General features: G+C 38.7%; 1 protein-coding gene across 1 annotated transcript in view; it reads left to right on the top strand.

The window, feature by feature from the left end:
- The window catches only part of LOC101647160 (U2 small nuclear ribonucleoprotein A'-like), a 49,527-nt gene extending 29,301 nt beyond the window's left edge, over positions 1-20,226 (top strand). The window contains 1 exon segment of the mRNA XM_045293390.1: positions 19,410-20,226. Coding sequence (XP_045149325.1) covers positions 19,410-20,226 — 817 coding nt within the window.
- The last annotated feature ends 5,120 nt before the right edge of the window (positions 20,227-25,346 follow it).

The raw sequence follows: 25,346 nt of genomic DNA, 5'->3' as shown, positions 1-25,346 counted from the left end.
TAGGATTCTGGCTCCATCAGTGTAGCTCCATGAGCTTGTCAACAGGAATGTGTTACAGTAAGAGAATGTGTCCCACCTCCAGGGAGGAAGACAAGAGTTATCAGAATCCTCTGTAGAAGGCCATGTCCACCCAGAAGCCTCATTGGTTATGACGTAAATGACAGGCTAGACTCCACCTCTTTGCCCAAGTTGATAGGAGATGATGTAACTGCCACAGACATCATGCTTGATAAAGTGGAGGGTCAGCAGAAAAAGACGAAGAATCTTGAAAAGATGGGTTGACCCAGTGGCAGCAATAATTGTGGGAATAGTGAAGGATCTGGTAGTGTTTTATCCTGTTGTTCATAGAGTTGTTATGAGTCTGAACCAACTTGATGGCATCTCACAACAACAACAGCAATGTGATTAAACATTAGAATTAGCTACCACAGGATTCTGCCAATTCTGCAGTCCTAGAAGTCACGAAGATGGGCTATTGGACAGATAGATTGGATGCATCCATCTGCCCTGTGCAATTTATTAGTCAGCCTAGAGGCAGAAGATTAGCCACAAGGACTTAGTAGTAAACTTGTTTGTTAAGACAGAACACTTCTTGAATTAAGTTAGATAAGAAAACATTTCAAATACTGAAAAGTTCTAACATTTTCTCAATGCAGAAAATAAAGGATTGATTTCAGTTAATTAATATCCTGTACTTTCCTTGAATAAAGTGACAGAATTAGAGGGTAGAGATACAATCAATTCTATCAGTAGGGGGAATATTCTCAAAATAAGTGGTCTTTGTTTTCCTCTTCTGGATGTGAAAAGATTGCCCTGCCCACTAATGAGGTTTTTGCCAGCTTAGAACAGACTGATCATTGTAGCTCAGCATGACAACTGAATTTAAAAGACTGATATGTCCATGGAAAATATAATAATGAAGCCACTCTCATATTTTCAATCAAGGCTTCTGCTCAGAATCCTTAAGGAATCCCATTTCCTTTATCCACTAAGCATCTCATTCAACTGGATACTTTATTGTGCTCAAAAAACAATAACATCTGTTGAACATTAAAGGTTTTAAAAATATATAGATGAGAGTGCATGATGAACAATAAACTCTGTAACTACCACAAATTACAGTAGGATTATTGAAATATATAAAACAGATCAAGTCAAGATGCAATATATTAGCAGATGAACAAAACCTCCAGATCTTATATTCGAATATAATGATAGTTTTTTCTTGTTGAACTATGCATTTATTGAAGCAGCCAAAGGTAAAATTATTGATACCCTATCCTGTAACTTATACAAAATCTTTCTAATATGGTCTGGAATATGTTAGAAGGCATTGAGTCAATTCCAACTCATAGTAACACCATGCACAACAGAAGAATACACGACCTAGTCCTTTGCATCTTCACCATTGTTCTTATGTTTGAACTCATTGTTACAGCCACTGTGTCAGCCCACCTTGTAGAGCATCTTTCTCTTTTTCGTTGTCTCTCTACTTTCCCCAGCATGGTCTGCAGTCCCAGTCTCTCCTGATAATATGCTCGAAGTATGTGAAGTCTGGTCATCCTTACTTATAGAGCATTCTCTGTACTTCTTCCAAGATAGTCCTTTGACAGTCCATAGTCTTTCCTTTCTTTATAAAAAATTTAGTTTTTTTAACATATGATTCACCTATCACACACTTCCATAGTTCTGTCATATTAAAAATTTTGTACAAGCATTCCTACAATCAATTGTAGAACATTTTCTTCCCTTTTTATTCATTGTTATGTCCCCATTTCTCTCCAACCCTCTACCCTGTGCCCGCCAGTAAGCCCTTAATCCAGTTACTGTTTTTATAGCTTCATCCATCCCAGTGTTCACATACTGAAAAACAGACAGACAGACAGACAGACAGACAGACACACACACACACACACACACACACACGAACAGAAATAAAAATAATAATAAGCCAGAGGAAAAAACTCCATTTGAGGAAAAGGCAGGGAGTATTAAAAACTAGAACAAATTAAAAATAAGTCAAATGATCAGGTATCATCTTTTAACCTAACTACATCTGCCAAGATCAAGTTTATGATTTTTCACTGCCTGAAAGCAAAGCAATTCACATCTCTCAACTATGGTCAGAGGGAATTCATCAGATGCTTAATCTTGCAAATGGATTTTGGGTTACATTGCTTTCTGCAAATTGGGTGTTCACAATTTAAGCCCTGATATGATCCCCTCCTTTAGATTTGCAATTTATTATTTACAATCCTTGGATCAAACAGGCTGGTGTGCTTTTTCTATGTGGATATAGTTAATGGCTCACTTAGAAGGCTGCTTGTTTAAATATAAGCTTTTAAGACCCCCAGACACTGTTCTTTCTGATAGCCACCCAGGCATCCTCTTGTTTCCTCACCACATTTATATCTTCAGTGATCTCTTCATGAAGGCAAGCATCAAGCGGGGCCATGCCATAAGAACCAACCTTTCCTAGTTTGGGGCTAGAATCCAGTAATAGCCTGAAATCCACTCATGTCTCTATGACTTATGTATGTTTCCGGTTCACTTTAGAGCCCTCACGATCATTCTACATCAGAGACCATTCTCAAACACCCCCCTGGGATATTACGCAATTGTATTGGTAGTGTCATTAATTTAGCCAATGGCATAGAGTTTAACTCACTGTTGTTCAAAGGAAGTTATGTAAAGTATAGAACAGCTCCGGATTCCATGAATTGTTGAGTTGTAAAGATAAAACTCTCAAATGATTGAGCACCATTTACATTGACAATAGGGGTTGGTGATATGGCAAAATTTCCATTAACATTTATTCACAAGGGCAGAACCATGTCTATCAGATTGATACATGTCAGAGTAAAAGCAGGAAGGCTTTAAAATAGTAAGTATATTGTCGTACTGGCTCTCCTTTCATTGGATACCCTGAAAGCCAGGGATCCAAACCAAAGTCCAACACCGCCCCTTCTGTACCCTTAGAGAAGCAGTCATCTATTTCTTCTCCTACTTGGGAGTTTCAGCCTTAAGTCCAAGGGTTATAGGTAAGTTAGAGGCAAAGCCCACTTCATTTCATGGAGTTACTTTCTGGTGTGACCTATGAAGGATGTTGTGTCCTTTAAAGGACAGAGTCTAAAGTCACATTAGTTTATAGCACACAAACTGGATCACCAAGGGCTGGCTAGAACCTAGGTCAAATATTTCTAATTAGGGACATAATATCTGCCTTAGTCTCCCCTTGGGTCCTATATAATTATTAATAAATATTTTTTTCCAATTCATTTACTGAATCAGCCAAAAGGTAAAATTAATGAATGCCCTATCTGGTAACATATACATTTACAATCGGAAATTGCTACTCCCCATTTTCTTACTAACAGAAAAAAAACACGTCTTCCAAAATCTAGGTGTTCACTCCCTGAATCTTGATTTGACTTTCAAATAAGATTCCTTATCATTTTTGTAGAAACGTCTATTGATTTGGTGTGACCCTATCGCAATGCTCACTAGAAACAAATGACTAGTCTCCTTTATCCCCTCCCTATAGGATTGGCTAGCTGAGGTTAAGTCTCCTTTGTTGAAATGGTTTTTAAGATGTACATATAAAGGAGCTGATGTGTGGTTCATGGATGCCAGGCAGGCTCTCTACCTATGGATGCCAGGCAGGCTCTCTACCTCTTTGTTTTGGAAACTGGATTAAAAGTTTACATGCCTTGAGAGCAGAAGCTTGCCTACATCTTGGTGTTTATCTTCATAGTAGTGGACTCGTACTAAATTGGTCCTTTTGTGATTGACTAGCTTCACTCAGCATAATGGTTTCCCAGATTTTCCATGTCACGAGGCGTTTCATGCTTTCTTCGCTGTGTCTCAGGGATGTGTAGCTGACCATTGGTGTATATACCACAGTTGCTGTATTCATTTTTACTGTTGTGCACATGGGCTGTTTCTAGCTTCTTGATAGTTGTGAACTGTGCTGCAATAAACATTGGCGAGCATACATCTGTTCCCGATCTGTCTCTTATTTCTTTGGGTATATGTCCAATAGTGGCATTGCTGGATTTTATGGGATTTCCATTTCAAGTTGCTTTAAGGAGTGCCACATTGCTTTCCATAGTGGTCCTATCTGTTTCCAAGTCCACCAACAGTGAATATGCATTCCAGTTTCTCCACATCTTCTCCAGCATTTGTTGTTTCATCTTGTTTTTGAATTGGGTTATCACTGTGGGTATAAGGTGGTATCTCATTATAGTTTTAATTTGCATCTCCTGGATGGCTAGTGGTCAAGAGCATATTTTGGGTGTGTTTTTTAGCCATTTGAGTGCCATTCTTGGTGAGCTATCTGTTGATGTTTTTTGCCCACTTATTTGTTGTGTCATTTGTTACTCTTTTACTGAAGTGTTGTAGAATTCTATCGATTCTGATAATTAGATCCTTGTCCACTGTGTCATTGGTAAACGTTTTTCCTAATCTGTGGTCTCTTGTTTTTCTCTTGATGACGTCTTTTGTTGTGCGTACGTGATTTAATTTTAGTAGGTGTGCTAGGTTGGGTTGACTACAGAAACCCAGAGACATTCATATATGGGTAAGAGAGACCTTTATATCAAAGAGCAATTGTATATTGAGAAAACATCACAGCCCGGTCCTGATGAAGTCCATACACTGCATATTATCCCATAAGTCCAAGACTAGTCCATTCATCCCTCTTCAGACTTATGCAATCACAAGCAATGATGCACAATGCAGGAAGATTCACAGGCTGCTGGGCACAACATCCTATGGAACCAAATGGCAGTGGAGGCATCTCAGCGCTGGCACTGGTACCCACATTGCCCTTCCAGCTCTCTGAGTGTGCTTTTCAAGAGGAAGGTGAAGCAGGGAGAGGGACTTTAATGGGTCTCAGCAAGTCTCCGAGTGACCTGCCTCCAGGGAGAAAGAAAGGAAGTGCCCAGAATCCTCCTCAGAAGGCTTTGCCCACAGGGAGGCATCATCCGGCTGTGACCTGATTGACTGGTTAAATTCCACCCTTACACTTATTTATCAAATTGACATGAAATTATGTAACTATCACACGAGGTACCAGTCATCTAGTTTGTGTTTCACTGTGTGGGCTTCCTTTATTTTGCTTCATAGCCTATGCATGCCTTACAATAGGGCCTTTGCCCCAATTTTCTTATTGATGATCATGAATGCTCTGGGGTTTACATTTAAATCTTTAATCTATATTGACTTATTCTTGTGCATGGGGAGAGATATAGGTAACTTTTCATTTTTCTGCATTGGGAGATATAATGTATCCAGCACCATTTGTAGAAAAGGCTGTCTTTATTCCATTTGATAGTTTCTGGTATTTTATTGAAAATCAGTTGCCTGTAAGTGGATGCATTACATCCGGTTTTTCTGTTCTGTGCCATGGATCTAGAAAAATCTATCATTGTATCACTATGAGACTGTTTTGACTACTGTGTCTATGTAATAGGTTTTCAGCTCAGGTAGTGAGGTGCCTCCTATTTTGTTCTTCTTTTTAAGAAGTTCTTTTCTTTTCCTGGGTCTCTTGCCTCTCCATATAAAGTTGGTAATAGTTGGTGATTAGTTTTCCCATTTCTTTTTTTTTATCAATTTATTGGGGCTCATACAATTCATCACAATACATAGATCAATTGTGTAAAGCACATCTATACATTTGTTGCCCGCATTATTCCCAAAATTCGCTTTCCTCTTGGGTTCCTGGAATCAGCTCATTTTCCTTTTTTCCCCTCCCCCTCCCTTCCTCCTCCCCTCTCCCCCATGCACCCTTGATAATTTATAAATTATTATTGTATCTTATATTACACTGCCCAGCGTCTCCCTTCACCCACCCCTCTGCTGCCCGTCCCCCAGAGAGGAGGTTATATGTAGCCCCCTGTGATCAATTCCCCCTTTCTACACCCCCCCTCCCTCCTGGTATCGCCACTGTCACCCCTGGTCCTGAGAGGTTCATCTGTTCTAGATTCCCTGCGTTTCCAATTCCCATCTTTACCGCTGTGCATCATCTGGTCTAACCAGGTCTGCAAGGCAGAATTGGGGTCCTGGTAGTTGGGGAGAGGAAGCGTTTAAGAACTAGAGGAAGGTTGTGGGTTTCATTGTTGCTATACTGTACCCTAAGTGCCTCATCTCCCCACTACCCCTCTGCAAGGTATGTCCAGTTGTCTAGAGATGGGCATTGGGTCTCCATCATGCGCCACCCTCGACGAGGATATGATCCCCACCCCCCACCCCCCGCCTTTGGTGTTTGAAGCCTGGTCCCTTTGGCCCTTCATGACCACACATGCTGGTGTGCTGCTTCCATGTGGGCTTTGTTGCTTCTGGGCTAGATGGCCGCTTGTTTACTTTCAAGCCTTGAAGTCCCCAGATGCTATAGGTCTCGATAGCCGGGCACCATCAGCCTTCTTCACCACACTTACTTATGCACACATTTGTCTTCAGCGTTTAAGTGTGGAAGGTGGTCACACAATGATGGTTTTCTTTAAAGAATGTATTGGAGATTTGGACTGGAATTGAATTATGTTGACTGCCTTATGCAGTATTGACATTTTCACAATATTAAGTCTGCCTACCCTTGAACACAAGATATTCTTCCATTTATCTAGGTATTTTTCGGTTGCTTTTAATAGTGTTCAGTCGTTTCATTGTGTTCCTTGGGTTAGGTTTATTCCTAAGTGTCTTATTTTTATGTGTGGTTATTTTGGGTGGTACTGTTTTATGCAAATAATGAGTTTTTCACTTCTTATTTGTCTATTTGTATTCCCTTGAATATGTTTTGTCTGATGGTTCTGGCTAAGACTTCCAGGCTGATGATGAATAAGAGTGATGATAGGGGGCATCCCTATCTAATGTTCATTTTCAGGGAATATTTTCTAAATTTTCTTCATAGAGTATGATGTTGGCTGTTGGTCTTTCATATATGACCTTTATTATGTTGAGGAATTTCACTTCTATTCCTATTTTGTGGAGTGTTTTTGTCAGAAATGGTTGTTGGATATTGTCAAGTGCCTTTTCTGCATCTATTGATGCATATGGTTTTTGATCTTTGCCTTATTTATGTGGTGAATTACATTCATTGCTTTTCAAAAGTTGGACCATGCTTGCATCCTTTGTATGAATCCCACTTAATCACGTTATTTTTTAAATATGCTGTTGGATTTATTGGCCAGAATTTTGTTGAGGATTTTTGCATCTCAGTTCATGAGGAATACTGGTATATTGTTGTCTGCTTTGTGAGACCTTTCCCTGGTTTTGGCATCAGGGTTATGCTTGCTTCATCGAATAAGTTTGGGAGTTTGTTGCTTTTTTCTATATTCTGCAGTTTTCTATATTCTGCAATTGGTGACACATCTTCTCTGAATCTTGTTAGAATTTCCCCGTGAAGCCATGTGTTCTCAGGCTTTTTTTAGTTGAAAGTTTCTCAATAAACTTTCTCAGCAACCTCAGTTTGCTATTTCTTTATGAGTCTGTTGAGATTTTCAACATCTGTCTGCGTTAGTTGGACTGGATGATGTATCTCTAGGTGTATGTCTGTTTCTTCTAGATTACCCAATTTGCTGGAGTACAGTTTTTCATAGTAGCGCATTATTTATTTATTTTTTAAATTCCATTTGGGTTTGTTGGAATGTCACCCTTTCCATCTCTTATTCTAGGTATCTGTAACTTTTCTTTCTTTTTCCCCTCCTTTTGTTAACTGCCAGTTGTCTGCCAAGGTTGCCAATTTTTTCAAAGAACCAACTTTTTGTCTTGTTGATTTTTTCTATTATTTTTCCATTTGTTTATTTCTGATATGATCCTTATGATTTCTTTTCCTCTGTTGTTGGAAGGTTTATATTATTGCTATGACTCCAGTTTTTGAAGGTGCTGTGTCAGGGTGTTAATTTAGGACTTCTCTTTTTTCATGTGTGCATTGATGCTACAAATTGACCTCTGATGACGTCTTTGCCTGTGCCCCAAAGGTTTTGATATGTTGTGTTATTATTCTCATTCATTTCAAGGAATCTCTAAATTCCAAACTTTGTTTTATTGCCTAGTCTTTTTTCTTTTGAGCACTATGTTGTTCAATATTCATGTGTTTATCTTTAGATTTCTGTTACTTCCATTGTTGTTTTCTAATTTTATAGCATTGTGATCTGTGAAAATAGGTTGTAGAAGCTCATTTAAAAGGCTCATTTGTTAAGGCATGCTGTATGGCCAATGTGTGGTCTTTTCTTGAGAATGTTCCATGTGTATTGGAGAAGAACATGTATTTTGTTATTGTTGGATGGAGTGTTCTGTACATGTAGAGGAAGTTGAGGCTGTTGTTGAGTTTTGTGTCTTTATTGAGATTCTTTCCTGATGATGTCTTTTCCCTTGAGAGGGGTGTATTGGAGTCTCTCTTATTATTGCCAAGCTATCTGTATGCCTCTTCAATTTATGAGGATTTGATTTATGTATTTTGATGATCTTTCATTCGGTGCTTTTTTTTGTTTATCACAGTTAAGTCTTTTTGGTCTATTATTCTTTTCATCATTATGTAGTATCTGTTCATTATGCTATTTACTTTGAAGTCTATTTTTACAGAAATTAATATATGTATGTATGTTTGTATGCGTTTAAAGAAAAGAGTTATATTATTGAAAGTAAATAGCATTTCTGATCTGTGAATGCTACTGTTATCTGTTGTTGAGACAACATCAATTCCACTGAAGGAAGTAAACATGGACACCATTCAGAGAAATTCCTAAGAGCCAATCTCAGACTCAAGAAATGGCTCCTTGATGGTTGGCAATGTTCTCTAACTTAAAATGACAATGGTGTCTCTAAGGGAAACCATACACATATAAAAAACATGGATATGTAAATTAATTTGAGGCTCACACTAAATTCTAGCCCCAGACAAAGAACAATGAGTTCTTATGGCATGGCCATGCTGGAAACTTCCCTTCCTGAAGTGATCACTAAAAATATGGCTGCTCTAGCAAAGCTTGGTGAAGAAACTAGATTGTCCCTGGCTACTAGAAAGAATAGCATCCAGGATCTTAAATACTTTTCTTCAAACAAGCAGCCACCTAGGTGAGGCATTAACTAAGTCCACATTGAAGTAGCACACCAGTGGGTGTGAGCCAAGGATTATAAATAATAAAATACAAATCCTAAGGAGTTAATAAATGTCTTATGCTTTTGTAGCAAAAGAGAGAGAAAGAAATCCATTAGGTGAAACTCTTGTGAGAGAAAAAGTAGAGAGAGATGGCTGGAGGGTCTTCAAGCCACAATGCAGGTCTAACCCTAAGTGAAAGATAAATGGAAGAAAGACAGCTAGTTTAAGTCTGTCCGGGAGCACCTAAGTCAAGGTCACTTGTTGGAGACGTCCTCATAGTCCTGCCAGGTTCGGTCATTGGGTGGAACAGCATGGGGGAAGCATGGTCTCAGGAGGCAGGTGTTTGTGGAGCCAGTTATTTTCTCCTGAGAAAAAGATCTGTGAAGTATACTCTCAAATCAAAACGGGGAAATGGCCGGCATTACCAGATACATTTCTCCAAGGAGCTTATGGTGGCACTGATAAAGGAGGGGAGGACTGCTTAGGTGAATGAATGGAGGAGGTATGTGAAGGACTCACTTCCATAAGAGTTGACCTCTGAAGGATATCCATGTGAATCCCCGTGATGAAATATTCCAAGCCAGGCATCCTAGCATTTTGGTACATTGACACTCCATAAAAATTAGTTTCTGGGTGGTACAAACAGTAAAGAGCTCTGCGACTAATAAGTGGATACATAGTTCAAGCCCACCCAGAGACATCTTTAAAGAAAAACCTGGCAATGTACATCCAAAAGACCACTCATTCAAACCCTGTGGAGGACAGTTCCAATCTAACACACAAGAGAGTTGTCATATGTTGTGACTGACTTTATGATAACTATATTTTAAGAATGGAATAGACTGGTTTTCAGACACTTGTAGTTCAAGGTTTTAGTCCTAGTCCTGTTGTGAGCTTTCTACAAATTACTTCTTACACCTAATCTATAAAGTAAGTATAATGACATTTATAAATTTGTGCACAGTAGTGATTATGATTGATTTGATAAAGTGTAATTAGGGGAAGAAGCTACATTAATTCAGTTGGAATGACAATGTTCTCTACCACCTGCTTTAGTTCCACTAAAATGATCATAAATTAATGGCCAGTTGAACTTTACACCCTTCCGTTATTTTTGAAACACCACAAACAGTCAGTTAATAGGGATCAAAGCATCCATCTGGCTTCTGAAGCCCCTTGGTGAGTCATCCACTTCTTCCTTCATATCACTGCAGACAGGCTATTAGGCTCAATTCCATGGTCAACTCAATTTGTTATCTGTGTCTACCTAGTTTCAGAATGAATCTTTTTAGAACATTTTTTTATATTTTAAAAATAAAAGATAAAGGTCTCACATTTCATAGTCATAAAAACTTGAAAGAATCTGAAAAATTTTACTACGCTGATTAAAGTGTGAAAAGCAAATTAATTAATTTCCATCTGCGGCTTTGGTATATGCATTAGAGTAATTTGGAAATCATACTAATGGGCTGCACGATGGCAGATGACGTTATCTGACGGGAGTGTGTTGGGTGACGGATACTCACTACCTCTAGATTCTTTATTTGGGGTTAGTCAACTCCAAATTTAAAAACAGAGACGTTATTACTTGAATCTTCACGTTTGCATGTAATGGTCATAATCAAATGAGAGTATTGCATTTTTGGTTTGGACTGCAGGTATGAAAAGTTGGTGTGAATGCCGTCTTGAAAGAGGCCTCGGTGTCTGCAGTGTGCGTCTGCTTGAGGACCCTGTGTCCTGTCCCTCCCTACTCAAGTCCCTCTCAATATGTCTACCTGCCTGTAGTCTTGAATGACGTAGGTGCTGCTGCTCAAATGATTGCTCAGAATCACATAAACCCCGTGGAGTTCAGATGTATTCTAATATACAAATGGGCGATGCAATCTGTTGGCATTGACATAATGGTAACTGGTGTTTAAGAGAGGGATAGACTGGTTATTAGAAACTTATAGTTCAAGGGTTCTCTATTTTATTATCATTTTATAACAACTCAGCAGTGCTTTCTGAGTAAAGTCCTAATTTGTTAGCATGGCATCGGGTTCCTCATGATCTAGTTTTTTGGGTTTGTTTGTTCTTCCAATTTCAATTCTTAGCATTCAGATTCCATATATCCATTCTACACTTGTACCCAATTTATCATTTACTAGATATGTAATGCTCACAACTTTCCCACCCTCCACACCTCCTCTACCTTCATCCTACAAACTCCTGATCATTATTCAAAACAAGATCATTATCCTCTGGCAAAAAGTGCTTCCTTGCTTTAAGTCATATAATTTTGTCTTAGCGCTTGACTTACCATGTGTTGGCATAACTTGACTTCTTTTTTGGGAAAAGTGTCATTGAAATATAATCCACATATGAAAAAAAAAAGTCCACTTAAAATATACAGTTAAATGGATTCTATTATCTTTACAAAATTGAAAAACCATCACGATCTAATTTCATAACATTTTCACCACCCTCAAAGAAAACCACACACCTAATAGTTGCTTCCTTTCCCCTAACCTCTTTCAGCCCTGGATAGTCACTAATCGACTTTGTGACTTATATATATGCCTATTCTGAAATTTTCATATAAATGAAATCACCTTTGGTGATTGGCTTCTTTCACTTAGCATAATGTTTTCAAGATTCTTCAATGTTGGAATATGTATTGTTATCCATCCCAATACCTGGCAAAATATTTCCCTTTTGGTATGTATGTGGATACCATTTTTGGCCTGGTATGGATATACTGTATTTGTTTATCCATTTGTCAAGTGATGAATTTGGGAGTATTTTTGATATTTTACTCTTACTAGCAATGCTGCTCTGAACATTCATGTACAGATTTTTCTGAGGATATATGATGTCCATTATTATGAGCATATCTCTAAGAGTAAAATTTGAGTGAAATAGAAACTTTATGTCTAGAATTTGAGAGCTTCTAAAATACAACTTTACTGTAGTTCCTAAATGTTTCCTCCCTGCTCCCACTACCATGACTCGAATTCAATCTTGCAAGTCTGGCTAGACCAGAGGATGTACACTGGTACAGATAGGAACTGAAAATACAGGGAATCCAGGACGGATGAGCCCTATAGGACCAGTGGTGTGAGTGGTGAAACAGGGAGGGTAAAGGGAGAATGGGTAGGAAAGAGGGAACCGATTACAAGGAAGTATATGTGACCTCCTCCCTGGGGGACAGACAACCGAAAAGTGGGTGAAGGGAGACGTTGAACAGGACAAGATATGACAAAATACCAATTTATAAACTATCAAGTGCTCATGAGGGAGGGGCGAGCGGGGAGGGAGGGGAAAAATGAAGACCTAATGTCGGGGGTTTAAGTGGAGAGAAAATGTTTTGAGAATGATGTACAAATGCGCTTTACAGAATTGATGTGTGTATGGATTGTGATAACAGTTGTATGAGCCCCTAATAAAATGTTTAAAAAAAAGATTATACCCCCTAAAAAAAAATTTCCATAGTAGCTGCACCATACAACATCTTTATACAGCAATATATAAGGGTTACAATTATTAACAACATTTGTTATTATCTGTCTTTGATTATTGCCATCCTAGTAGATATGTTCAATATATCTCCAGCTGAAAGAAATGAAGAAAAACAGCAAGCCTCTAACCGATATATTGTATGATTCTGTGAGAAAGATATTGAATACTGAGAATCATCAAAAGAAGGGGGTGGAATACACAGTCTCTGTGTCAATAAGAATTCATTGATATTCAACTGACTATCATTTGGTTGATATTCAAGAGGTAGCATATGATCAAGAACTGGTGGTATTGAAGGAAGGAGTCCAAGCTGTACTAAATATATTAGTCAAAAACAAGCCTCCAGGAAATGACAGTCTGTCTACCGAAATGTTTCAACAAGATGGTGCAGTACTGGAAGCACTCATTAGACCTTGCCAAGAAATTTAGAAGACAGCTGCTTGACCAGATTACTAGAAGAGATTCACATAGTTGAGCCCATCCCAAAGGAAGGTGACCTAACAGAATGCATAGACTATCCAATCATACCATTATTTGGGATGAGCCCATACAAGTACATTTTATTGAAGATGATTAAAGAATGGCTACAGCGCTACATCAACAGGGAACTTGCAGAAATTCATGCTAGATTTAGAAAAGGATATGGAATGAGGGTTATCACTGATGATCCCAGTTGGAGCTTGGCTGAAAGAAATAAATACTAGAAACATGTTTACTTGTGCTTTATTGACTGTGCAAAGGCATTTGCCTGTGTGGCTTATAACCACCTATGGTTAACATTGACAAGAATAGGCATTCCAAAACACTTAAACATGCTCATGTGGAACTTGTACATGGATCAAGAAGCAGCCATTCAAACAGACCAAAGGAATATTGCATGGTTTAGAACCGGGAAATGTGTATGGCAGGGTTGTATCTTTTCACCATACTTATTCATTCAGTGTGCTGAGCAGTTAATAGAAGAAACTGGATTGTATAGGAAGAATGTGGTATCACGATTGGAGGAAGGCTTATTAACAACCTGTGATATGCAGCTGATACAACGTTGGCTGCTTGCACATGAAAATCAAAGATTGCTGATTTCAGTATGAATCGCACCTCAATATAGAGAAAACAAAAATTCTCACAACTGTAACAATAAATAGCATCACAATGAATGGGGTAAATATGGAAATTGTTAAGGGTTTCATTTTACTTGGATCCACAATCACTGCTCATGGAAGCAGTGGTCAAGAAATCAAAGGATATATTTCCTTCTGCAAATCAACCACACAACATCTCTTGAAAGTCTGAAAGAGGATGAGCTCTTTGTTGACTAAGGGGCTCTTGATTCAAGCCATGGTAGAAAATGAATAAAGATAGACAATTAATAAGGAAGACTACAGAAGAATTGATGCATTTGAATTATGGAGCTAGTAAAGGATATTAAAAGTACTAGGAATTAACAACAATAAAACCCAACCCAAATCTGTGTTGACAGAAGTCCAGCCAGAATGCTCCTTACAAGTGAGGATGGTTAGTTTGGGTCTCCTATACTGTGAACATGTTTCCCAATGCGACCAGTTGCAGGAAAAGGACATTATGTTTGACAAAGTAGAGGGCCAGTGAGAAAGGGGAAGACCCTCGATGAGGTGAATTGACAGAGTGGCTGCCACAATGGGCTCAAACTTCACAACAGCTGTGGGGATTGTGCAGCATCAGGCAATGTGTCTTTCTAAACGATGAGATTTCTGCTCTCCAATCCTACCTCTCCCCGTCCCTGGGAAGAATCCCTGCATCATTCTTGCTCTAGAAGTAGCATACTGGATAGAGATTATAGCCATCATCTCTTGATATGAAACCTTTACATACAAGTAAGTTGGGTTGAGGATGATTACAGCAAATATCTTCAATTTTTTTTGCATCTTGGGTAGATCTATGAATGCAGGCTAGGAGGAGGACTTGGCCCAGACCCCTGGGCTATACTTTTCTGTAGTAGAAGTAATACAACATGGGGAAAGAAATGCGAGTGGCTTGGCGCACCCAGGAAGAAAGTGTAACCTTACACTGAAGACTAGTGGAAAGGCAATCCCATCTTCTTGGTCATATTTACTTTAATCGCAGTGAGTTGGGATGCAGGAACAGGCCTTGAATGGAATGCTATTACTTTTGTCATCTTTATTAAGATTTAGTACGTTTTCTTGAATAAAGTTTCAAAATTTGTAGTATGTCCTTAGGTCTATTTCCAGACAAAAAGATTGCTTTATATCCAGTTACGGGTGTTTTATGGGGGAAAGGGTCTATTGGGCAACGCAAACCACCATTTCCATCAGCATTTTTTGTCTTCTGTGTCGCCATCATCAATCAGCCTGTGTGTTGATCCTTTCTACTAGACGATGAAGTCTCTGTGTTCAGACTTGCCTCATATTCTTTGTATTGACAGCACTTAGCTCCATACTAGGCATAGCACAGGTGTTGCCCAATGAATCCTAGTACACAAACAAATGAGAGTTCTCAGAGGTATGAAAACACATTTAGAGAAAATCTTCTATTGAAGGAGAGAAAGGAAATGTTTTCAGTCTTCTGAAATATTATAAAAACTCTATTCAGCCTGGAGGCACTGCTTAACTTTCTTAGATAATGGGCTCTGTGACTCACATATGAAAATCCCCACATGACTTTGAATGGTACAAATGACTGGAGTATCATCAAACTGGAAAATGAGAGAGAGGAACAGCATCCATGGGTCTCATTCCGTGTCTTACATGACTTATAGCCATTCATATCAGCCCTCTTATTTCTAGTAGGAGACTCCAAAACCTGTGCTAGACTACAAAGGAGCTAGAGGAAAAGAAATAGAAACATTTGCCTATGGCAGACAGCACAAAGGGCAACTCTGTAACTCAAAACAAATTCCCAGTATTGGGAAAGGGTCCCAATCTAGAGGAGTCAACCGCAGATAGGCAGGCCCTCCTGGCCACAACTCCATCGTTAGGCAACTGGATTCTTTCTCACAGAGATTAAAACTTGGAATGCAGAGACTAGTCTGGGTGATATTGGTCACACTTTTGAAGAAAACTCCCAAACCCTGTTGCTGAGGTCCCTGAGGAGCCCACAAAGAGGACTATTATCCTCCCAATAAATCCTTCATCTGGTTTAATGACGCCAGAACCAGAGTCTCTTACGAGTATTTTTCTGTGTTATTTTTCTGTGTTATCTTCCTGCATCTGCAAAGGGCACACTAACGGCCTTCACCAGCTAAAACCAGCTTTATTCTCCCATCTTACAAACTACCATAGGCATCTTACCTGTTATTCAGGCAACAAAATACATTCTTCAAGATCTTTCTGGAAATCTCTCTGTCTCCAGGTCTCCAAAACTGACTGATACAATCCAAAGAATAGAATGCTATTTGCGGGTCATGAACAAATTATGAAATTTCTAGTGGGAACAGAACAATAAAAGCTTGCTACTACTATCTCACCATCTGTGGGCATGTGCTGAGAGTGTCTAATGGGAGATAAAGGCCAAAGTAGTCAGAGCTGGGTTCAAATGCCAATGGGAAAGCTCCATAATTGCTTCATTGACTCATGCTCTTCTTATCTGAAAATGATACTTGTTCCATAGGTAGGTTCCTTGGTGGTACAAACAATTCACACTTGTCTATAAGCCTAAAGGTTAATAATTCAAACCCATTCAGCTAAACCACAAAAGAAAAGTCTAGTGATCTGTATCCATAAAGTTTAAAGCCAAGAAAACACAGTTGCCGGGTGTCAAAGTCAACTCAATGGCAGTAGGCATTTTGATGTGATTTCATAGGATGGTTGTGAGGATTAAAGGAGACCTTGCCAATGCAGTAGTTATAAATAGTGTATACATTAAAAAGATCACTTTTTCAAATAAGATTAACGTATTTAGCTTAAATAATAACATGCATTTACAAATTTGAGCTGAAATAATACCTCAACTTTAATATATGTTTAAATGGTCATTTGAATCCCCAAATAAATATAATAGTTATTCTGTACTATTCCAGGCATAGTATATATTTGAAATAATGATTACTATAATGTGTTCAATTACTTCAGCTAGACTTAGAAATATATATGTAGGTATATTCTAAAGAGTCCAGATGGCACAGTGTTAGGCACTCACATGCTAATCTACAGAGCAGCAGCTCAAGCCCCTCCCTCAGGCATTCTTTGGAACAAAGAAGCAGAAAGCTACTTCCCTATAGAGCAGAGCCTTGGAACCCCTTTAGATCAGCTCTATTTGACCATCCGGGATCACCTGAATGAGAATGGACTCAAGAACAGCAAACTTGTTTTTTGTTTGTTTGTGTTGCTGGCATATTCTAGTTTCATCGGAATCTGCGATGATTACTAAAGCTGGTATCAGTGCTTATGGAAATAACACTATGATAATAAACGGATCCAGCCCAGTTAAGAAGAGCATTGTAGAGTGTTTGCTCTCACTGGAAACTTGACTACCACTGATTGTCGGTTTGTCATACAGTGGTGGTTGACGTGCTGCTGTGGTGATGGAACCTATATTACTGGTATTTGAAATGCCAGCAGGTTTTCCTAACTTGAACACGTCTTAGTGGAGCTTCCCAATAAAGACTGAATATGAAGAAGGAATTGGCTATCCACTTAGGACAGTGGTTCTCAACCCGTTGGTAGCAATCCCTCTGGGGGTCGAACGACCCTTTCACAGGGGTTGCCTAAGACCATTGGAAAACACATATTTCCAATGGTCTTAGAAACAGAGACACCACTCCTCTATCCATCTCCAGGCAGATATGCCCACATATGAATACCCTGCGTGATGACATCATTGTGCCAATCCCATCACATACATCCCATACAAATACAGCTGTTTGTGACAATGTTGGCACCATAATGTACTTATGCGGACCAGTCACGCATGTGTAGAGAGCAGCTACTGGGTAGAAAGCAGCTGCTGTGTTGAAAGCAGCTACTCTGTTAAAAGCAGTTAAGGTGTTGAAAGCAGCAGTATTGGAGGTAAAAATGACACTTCATAAAGTATAATTGCTGGATAAATGTAAAATCATGTACTGTAAAATCATCAACTACTGCAAAAAATATATTTGTAGATCTGTACCATGGCAACTTAATCTGGATGCTTATTGGTCCTATTATATTCAGCTGTGGTTGATGTGAATACTGCCCCCTTGTGACAGTAACAGGTATGTAAAAAATAAACAGAATGGCAAATCATAGGAAATTTTAATGAACTGTACTGACTGAACTATGCCATGTATAATCTTTTATATTATTAAAGCAATTATTGTATATTATTTTCACTAGCAAACCATCCCATGATAATGGATCGTTTAGAGAAGAACATTAAGAAAAGAAAATATAGTGAGGGTTTTTTACAGTATGGTTTTACCTCCATAATTACAGCAGGAATTGAGAAACTGCAATGTGTTATTTCTTGTGAAGTTCTATCAGCCAAATCTATGAAGCTGAACAAACTGAAACACCATTTTGATAGCAAATATCTGAGCTTTGCCGGCAAGGATACCAACTATTTTAGAAGCAAAGCTGATGGACTCAAGAAAGCCAGACTTGACATTGGTGGCAAGTACCACAAACAAAACATAGCAGCCATTGAAACTTCACATATGGTGGCTCTCAGAATTGCCAGAGCTATGAAACCATACACCATTGCTGAGCATTTACTGTTGCCAGTGGCCAAAGACATTGTTAGAGTTAAGAATGGAGACGGATTTGTTACGAAATTGAGTGCAATTTCCTTATCTAAGGACACTGTCCGCAGAAGAATAGATGACATGTCTGCTGATATCCTTGATCAGGTAATCCAGGAATTAAATCTGCTCCACTTCCAATATTTAGCATCCAGCTTGATAAATCTACAGAAGTTGCAAACTGATCACAGTTACTGATTTACATGAGGCATATTAATGATGGCGACTTTAAAGATGAGTTTCTTTTTTGAAAACCTCTCGAAATGACAACTACTGCAGATGATGTATTTGACACAGCTGGTTCATCTCTGAAAGAGCATAAGATCTCTTGAGAAAAGGTTTGTGGTGTTTGCACAGATGGTGCTCCAGCTATGCTAGGATGTCAATCTGGATTTCAATGTTTGGTACTGAATGAGTCACCAAAAGTCATCAGAACTCACTGTATGATTCATTGGCAAATATTAGTAAAGAAGGTGCTTCCACAAGAGTTGCGGGAAGTAATGAAAACCATCATAAAGTCTGTCAATTTTGTAAATGTGAGCACTGTCAACAGTCGACTGTTTTCCCAACTGTGCAATGAGTTGGATGTGCTGAATAATGCTCTGCTATTTCACACTGAAGTGAGATGGTTGTCCAGAGGAAAAGTTTTAAAACATGTTTTTGAGATTCGTGATGAACTCAAAACGTTTTTTAATCAGAAAGCAAGACTGTAGTTTGAATGGCTTTTTAGTGACAAAGTGAACTACAGAAAATAGTTTACTTGGTTGACTTTTTTGCCATCTTGAATGAGTTAAATTTATCACAGTAAGGACCAAATGCAACATTCTTTGATGTGTCTGAAAAGATCCGATCATTCCAAATGAAACTTCAGCTTTGGCAAAAAAAAAACCAAAAAAAAAAGTTGGGTGAAAATAAAATTTACATGTTGCTCACCTTATCTGCTTTCTTGGAGGAACATGACATTGAACCAGACAAAAGGATGATGATGATAATTTCTGTGAAAGAACATTTGCACATGCTTGCAGATGAAATTTCATCATACTTTCCAAATCTACCTGACACCCCATGTGCACTGCCAGAAGCCCATTCACAAAGCTGAAGGGACAGGGGGCTGGACCTTCGAGGTTCTAAAATTCCTGTCATTGAAAATCTAGGTGCTGCCTTAGACCAGTGTGATGCTATTGATTTTTCTGACAATGAAATCAGGAAACTAGATGGTTTCCCTCTGTTGAGAAGACTGAAAACATGATTGGTGAACAACAACAGAATATGCCGTACACTTGAGGGACTTGATCAGTCTCTACCCTGTTTGACAGAACTCATCCTTACTAACAACAGTCTTGTGGAACTGGGTGATCTCGACCCTTTGGCATCTCTCAAATCATTGACTTATCTAAGTATTTTAAGAAATCCTGTAACAAATAAGAAGCATTACAGACTATATGTAATTTATAAAGTTCCACAAGTCAGAGTACTGGACTTCCAGAAAGTGAAACTAAAAGAGCGTCAGGAAGCAGAGAAAATGTTCCAGGGCAAACGGGGTGCACAACTTGCAAAGGATATTGCCAGGAGAAGCAAAACTTTTAATCCAGGTGCTGGTTTGCCAACTGATGGAAAAAAAGGTGGGCCATCTCCGGGGGATGTAGAAGCCATTAAGAATGCTATAGCAAATGCATCCACTCTGGCTGAAGTGGAGCGGCTGAAGGGGCTGCTGCAGTCTGGTCAGACACCCGGCAGAGAGCGTCGATCAGGAACAGATTTGCTGCATTCAACTCCAGTGACAGAACCTGATGAGCTGTGGGATGGCATCAAGAACATCATTCCTAAAAAGCAAAAGGACCCACTGATAGTGGTGAAGAGGAGATGGAAGAAGACACCATCACCAACATGTCTTGAGCAGTGTGGCTTAGACCCATAGAGGATGTGGAATAATGCTGTTGGAGCACAAGTGTCTTTCCTTTGGAACGTGAGATCATCTTATTTCTATCTGTGAAGTGGAATTCATTGGTCATTTTGTAATGTACATTTTGAAATCTAAAGGAAAGTTTTCTACATAAGTAAAATTACAACAAAGTATGTTAATTGCACAACATAAAATTAAAGGACATTCACTGTAATACCAAAAAAAATTAAATAAATAAATATTTCACAATATATACTTACATATTGTTTTCTGATTAATCACCATGCTTCAATTATGTTCAATCTGTAGGAATGAAAATCCATCCTGCATATCAGATATTTACATTATGATTCATAACAGTAGCAAAACTACAACGAAAGTAATTTTATGGTTGGGGGTCACCACAACATAAGGAACTGTATTAAAGGGTCGTGGCATTAGGGAGGTTGAGAACCACTGACTTAGGAGGAAGTAGCCGCTGGAAACCTTTATCCATAGAGACAAATCCTTGATGGATGCTGAAGGCCTAACGAACGAAAGCAGCACATTATCAGAGATAGTGCCAGAGGATGGCCCCTCCAGTCAGAATCCACTTGAATAGGATTGAGCAGGATCTGCCTTCTTAACGTAGAGTTGTCCACGTCAACGATACACGTTCACAACTCGGTGGGACCGAGCCCTGTGGGACTGAAACCTTAGGGACCTTCATTTGCTAATGGGGCACAACTCAACATCAGAAGAAACAACTTCAAGTTGAGCACTGAATAAAGAAGACCAAAGAAAAGTTGATGCATTTGAACTACGGTGTTAGCGAAGAATATTCAAAGTACCAAGGACTGCCCGAAACACAAACAACCTAATCAGATCTGTCTTGGAAGGAGTCCAACCAGAATGTTCTTTAGATGCAAGGATGGTGAGATTTCATCTTACTTACTTCATTGTGTAAAGTAATCCCACTAATGTCTAAATGTTAGTTTTGGACCATGCCAGTTTGCTGAATCTTTCAATTAGCTTCAGTAATTTTCTTGATGAGTCTTTTGGGTTTTCTATGCCTAGGATTGTATCATTCACAAATAGAGGTACATTTACTTCTTACCAATTTGGATTGCTTTCACTTCCGTTTCTTGCCTTAGTCCTCTGGCAAGGGTTTCTAATACAATAAGGCATAGGCATGGTATCCTTGCTTAGTTTCTGTTTGCAGGGGAAATGTTTTCAGTCTCTCTTTTGAGAATAATGTTAGTTGTTAATTTTCTGTATGTGCCCTTAATTATGTTGAGTAATTTCCCTTCTATTCCTATGAAATTTTTATTAAGAATCGATGTTGGGTTTAGTCAAATGCCTTTCCTGCATCAACTGATATGACCCTGTGGTTCTTTCACTTTGTTTTATTTATGAATTTATATCTGGTATGAATTCCATTTGATAATGTTGTATATTCTTTTTTCTATGCTTACTGGATTCTACTGTTCAGAAATTTGTTGAGGATACTTGTGCCTACATTTAAGTCTGTAATGTTCTCTTTTAGTGGTGCCTGTAGGTGGCTTTGCTGCCATGGTTTTACTTACTCTATGAAATGAATTAGGAATAATTCCATCCTTTCAATGGTGCAGAATAGTTTGAGTAGCATTGGTGTCAGGTCATTTCTGAATGTTTAGTATTCTCCACCAATAAAGCCATCTTAGCTAGGGCTTTTATTTTTCAAAAATTTATTTTTGACTTTTTCAGTCTCTTCTTTTGCTATGCCCAGACTCATACCAAACCTGTAGGACAAGGTAGAGCTGTAACTGTGAATTTCCAAAACTACAACTCTTTATGGGAGTAGAAATCCTTGCTTTCCCCCTTGGAGCTGGCTGGTGGTTTCAAACTGCTGATCTCGAGGTTATCAGCCCATTGCATAACCACTACAATACCAGGTCTGGTGGGCTACCTTTGAATTGGCAGGACTCGATGGCAGTGAGTTTGGATTTTTTGTGTATATGTCCAGACTCAATGAAGGGTGAGGCAAAGTCTAACGTCTCCACTCCACCCCATAGATCTTTTTTTTTTTTTCACGTGGGCTCTCAATTCATATGGCTAGGATTGTCTACTAATGTGTTGTTTTCCCCACCTTTATTAGCATGCTCCTTGCTCAGCGGTCACTTGCCACTGGTATTTTGCCTGCTTGGCTACACTCTGTTCTCACAGCTACTGCCTGTATTCTTCTCACCGTGCTACAGCCAGGAGCTGCCCAGACTGTATCTATGGTCCAGTAGCGAGCCCATAAAGAAGCTTCTTCTCACGTGTGTGTTGCTTATGCATCTCAAAATGGCCACAGACAGCCGAGGTTCCTGCTGTCTCTGACCTCGTTCGCTGCTTTTGTTCTCTCTCCCTTTTCAATCAGCCTTTAATTCAAATTTTTATCCTCTCATTAGGTACTCATGAGTTCCAAAATTATCATCTGTATATAGTTCACTAGTTTTTTTCTATGTCACCATAGTAGGGCGATGGGACACGTGTGTAATCTGGATGCCATCATGCCTCCCAACTAAGTCTATTATTTTAATACTACCCCGTTTTCAGTTCATTTCTGGTGACTTAGATAAAAATGATTGATAGCTGAATGAGAACTAAATTCAACTTTTATCTTTGTGAAATACTCCTACTTTATGGTTTGTCACATATATAATTAATTCCAGATGTCTTTTAAAGTTGACAATGACTGTCTTTCTTCTATCACATTTATTTTGTGTAGTTCAGATTGAATGACTTAAACGTGGGTGAAGAAACCATTTTCCTTTATTTTAAAGGGGAAAGGAAAAGTGGATGTTTGGTTATTCATCCACCTTTTGAGTGAAATAAACCTGAAAAAAGGCAAAGAAAAGGGAGCATACCTCTTTTTCTCCTATTTTTTCACAATGTATTGAGTAGACAAGCATTTTCAAAAATTCAAGGTTCTAAAACGTATAGGTGGAAACATTTTCAAAGTAAATTAAATATTTCTCTGAGGAAATTTGAAGCAATGATTTTCTCAGTTTTTAGAAACTTTTTTTTATTCTGTTCCTTCAATGTACAGTAAACTAAGAAAGCAGTTTCTTATCAGAGAAGTGCAAGATCTGGATGAATTGAGCACAGAAGGACATCGACTACATCTTTCAATAAACAAACTAAAGTCATTATTTTAGTCGCTAGGGGAGAAGTAGAATAATGTGAAATAATCAATGTGCAATGCCTGTGTCCAAGGTAAGGCAGCAGTTTTTTGGAAAACACTTTATATATACTATTGATTTCCATAATTTTGATGCTTGGTTAAAGAGTTGTTATAGTGTCTGCAAATAACAATGATTACTGTTGAGACATCTCATGGAGTCTTTGTATGAAATTAGATGTGACTTGGAAATGATGTTTTTCAAGCCATGTTAAAGAGACTTTTTTACAAAAATTAAAATGGTGAAGATAAAAGACTATTGCCATCAGTATGAATTATACCCCAATATAAAGAACACCCCCCCAAAAAAAATCTCATAGTTGAACAATAAGTAGCACCATTATAGACAGAGAAAACATTAAAGTTATTCAGAATCTTATTTTCCTTAGATTCAAAATTAATGCTCATGGGTGCAGCATCAAAAGATCAAATGATGTTTAACATTGAGCAAAGACACAGAAAAATACCTCTTTAAATCTTAAAAACAAGCACATCACTTTGAGGATTAAGGTGCCTGTGACACAATCCACAGTGCTTTCTGTCACCTCATATACATGTGAAACCTGGACAAGACATCAGGAAGACTTCAGGAGAGTGTTGAATGTGCCATGCATTTCCAGAAGAATGAATTAACCTGCATTGGAAGAAGTGCTCCACTGAGACCAGGACTTCATCCATTTACTTTGGACATGCTATCGGGAGAGATTTTCGAGAGAAGGCCATCATGCTTGGTAAAGCAGAGCATCAGCCAAAATGAAGACGTTTGTTAATGAGCCTTATACACACAGAGGCTGTAAAAATGGCCTCAAACATGGAACTGATTGTGAGATGATGCAGGGCCAGGAAATGTTTTATTCTGTTATACACGGAAGCTTCAACACATTTGTGGAATAATTAACTGAAAAGATAATGGGATTGCCCAACAAAGTCTTTGAAGCCTCCTCCTACATGTATTCATTAGATAATAGTATCATATTCAGCTCTTTTCACCAGGACACTAACTTTTAGATACCATCTCTGTCTGAATATAGTTTTAAAGTAATTTTCCCTCGCACATGGCAAAGGTCTGCAATTTTAATCTTCATGTAGCAGAGAGCACTTTCATCTGACAGAGCAAAAATTACCAGAAAATCTCTTGTAAATGTGAGTGGCTGAAGTGTGGCTGCTCCTGTTTTAGTGGAAAAACACTGTTCTTCCTACTTTGGTTCCCAGTCTTCATCGCACCCTCTGCACAGGTGAGGATAGTGCTACTCCAAATTGGACACAGACTTAGGAACATTGCATTGGTTCAGCGGGTTTCTCTGCATTTAGAACTCTATTTATATAAGAGCCTGCTCATAAAAAGAAATCATCTTTTTCTCAATTTCATTTTTACTAAAATTAATTAAGATTCAGAAAATGAAATGACATGAAACAGAAGGCAGTGGAAAGTTCCTGTGATTTCTAGGTGGGTTGTACAAAGATCTCCTTATTTGGATATGGAAACTCATCAGTAGAATAGGTGGGAGAGCTTGTATTTTTAAAAAAAATACTTTTATTGGGGGCTTTTACATCTCTTATCACAATGTATACATTCCTCCAGTGTGTTAAGCACAGTTACACATATGCTGCCATTATAATTGTCAAAACATTCTCTTCCCACTTGAACCCCTGATATCAGCTCCCCATTTCTTCTCCCTCCCTCCCCAGCCAGACCTCCCTCATGAATCCTTGATAAGTTATAGATTATTATTTCCATGTCTTACATTGTCCTCCATCACCCTTCACCCACTTTACCATTATATGTCCCCCTGGGAGGGGGTTCTAGATTGATCCTTGTGATCGGTGCCACCTTTCTCCCCCCACCCTCCCCTAATCCTCCTTGTATCTCTACTCTCCTTGTGGGATTTATCTATCCTTGATTTCCTGTGTTTCTGGCTCTTATATATAGCATGCTCTGGTCTGATCTGAT

Source organism: Echinops telfairi, unplaced genomic scaffold, assembly GCF_000313985.2.
Source record: "Echinops telfairi isolate 266 unplaced genomic scaffold, ASM31398v2 ScPeMD7_1;HRSCAF=3_0, whole genome shotgun sequence".
NCBI classification, from domain to species: domain Eukaryota; kingdom Metazoa; phylum Chordata; class Mammalia; order Afrosoricida; family Tenrecidae; genus Echinops; species Echinops telfairi.
Note: the sequence above shows the minus strand (reverse complement) of the source record. Positions and strands in the feature narration are given on the sequence as shown.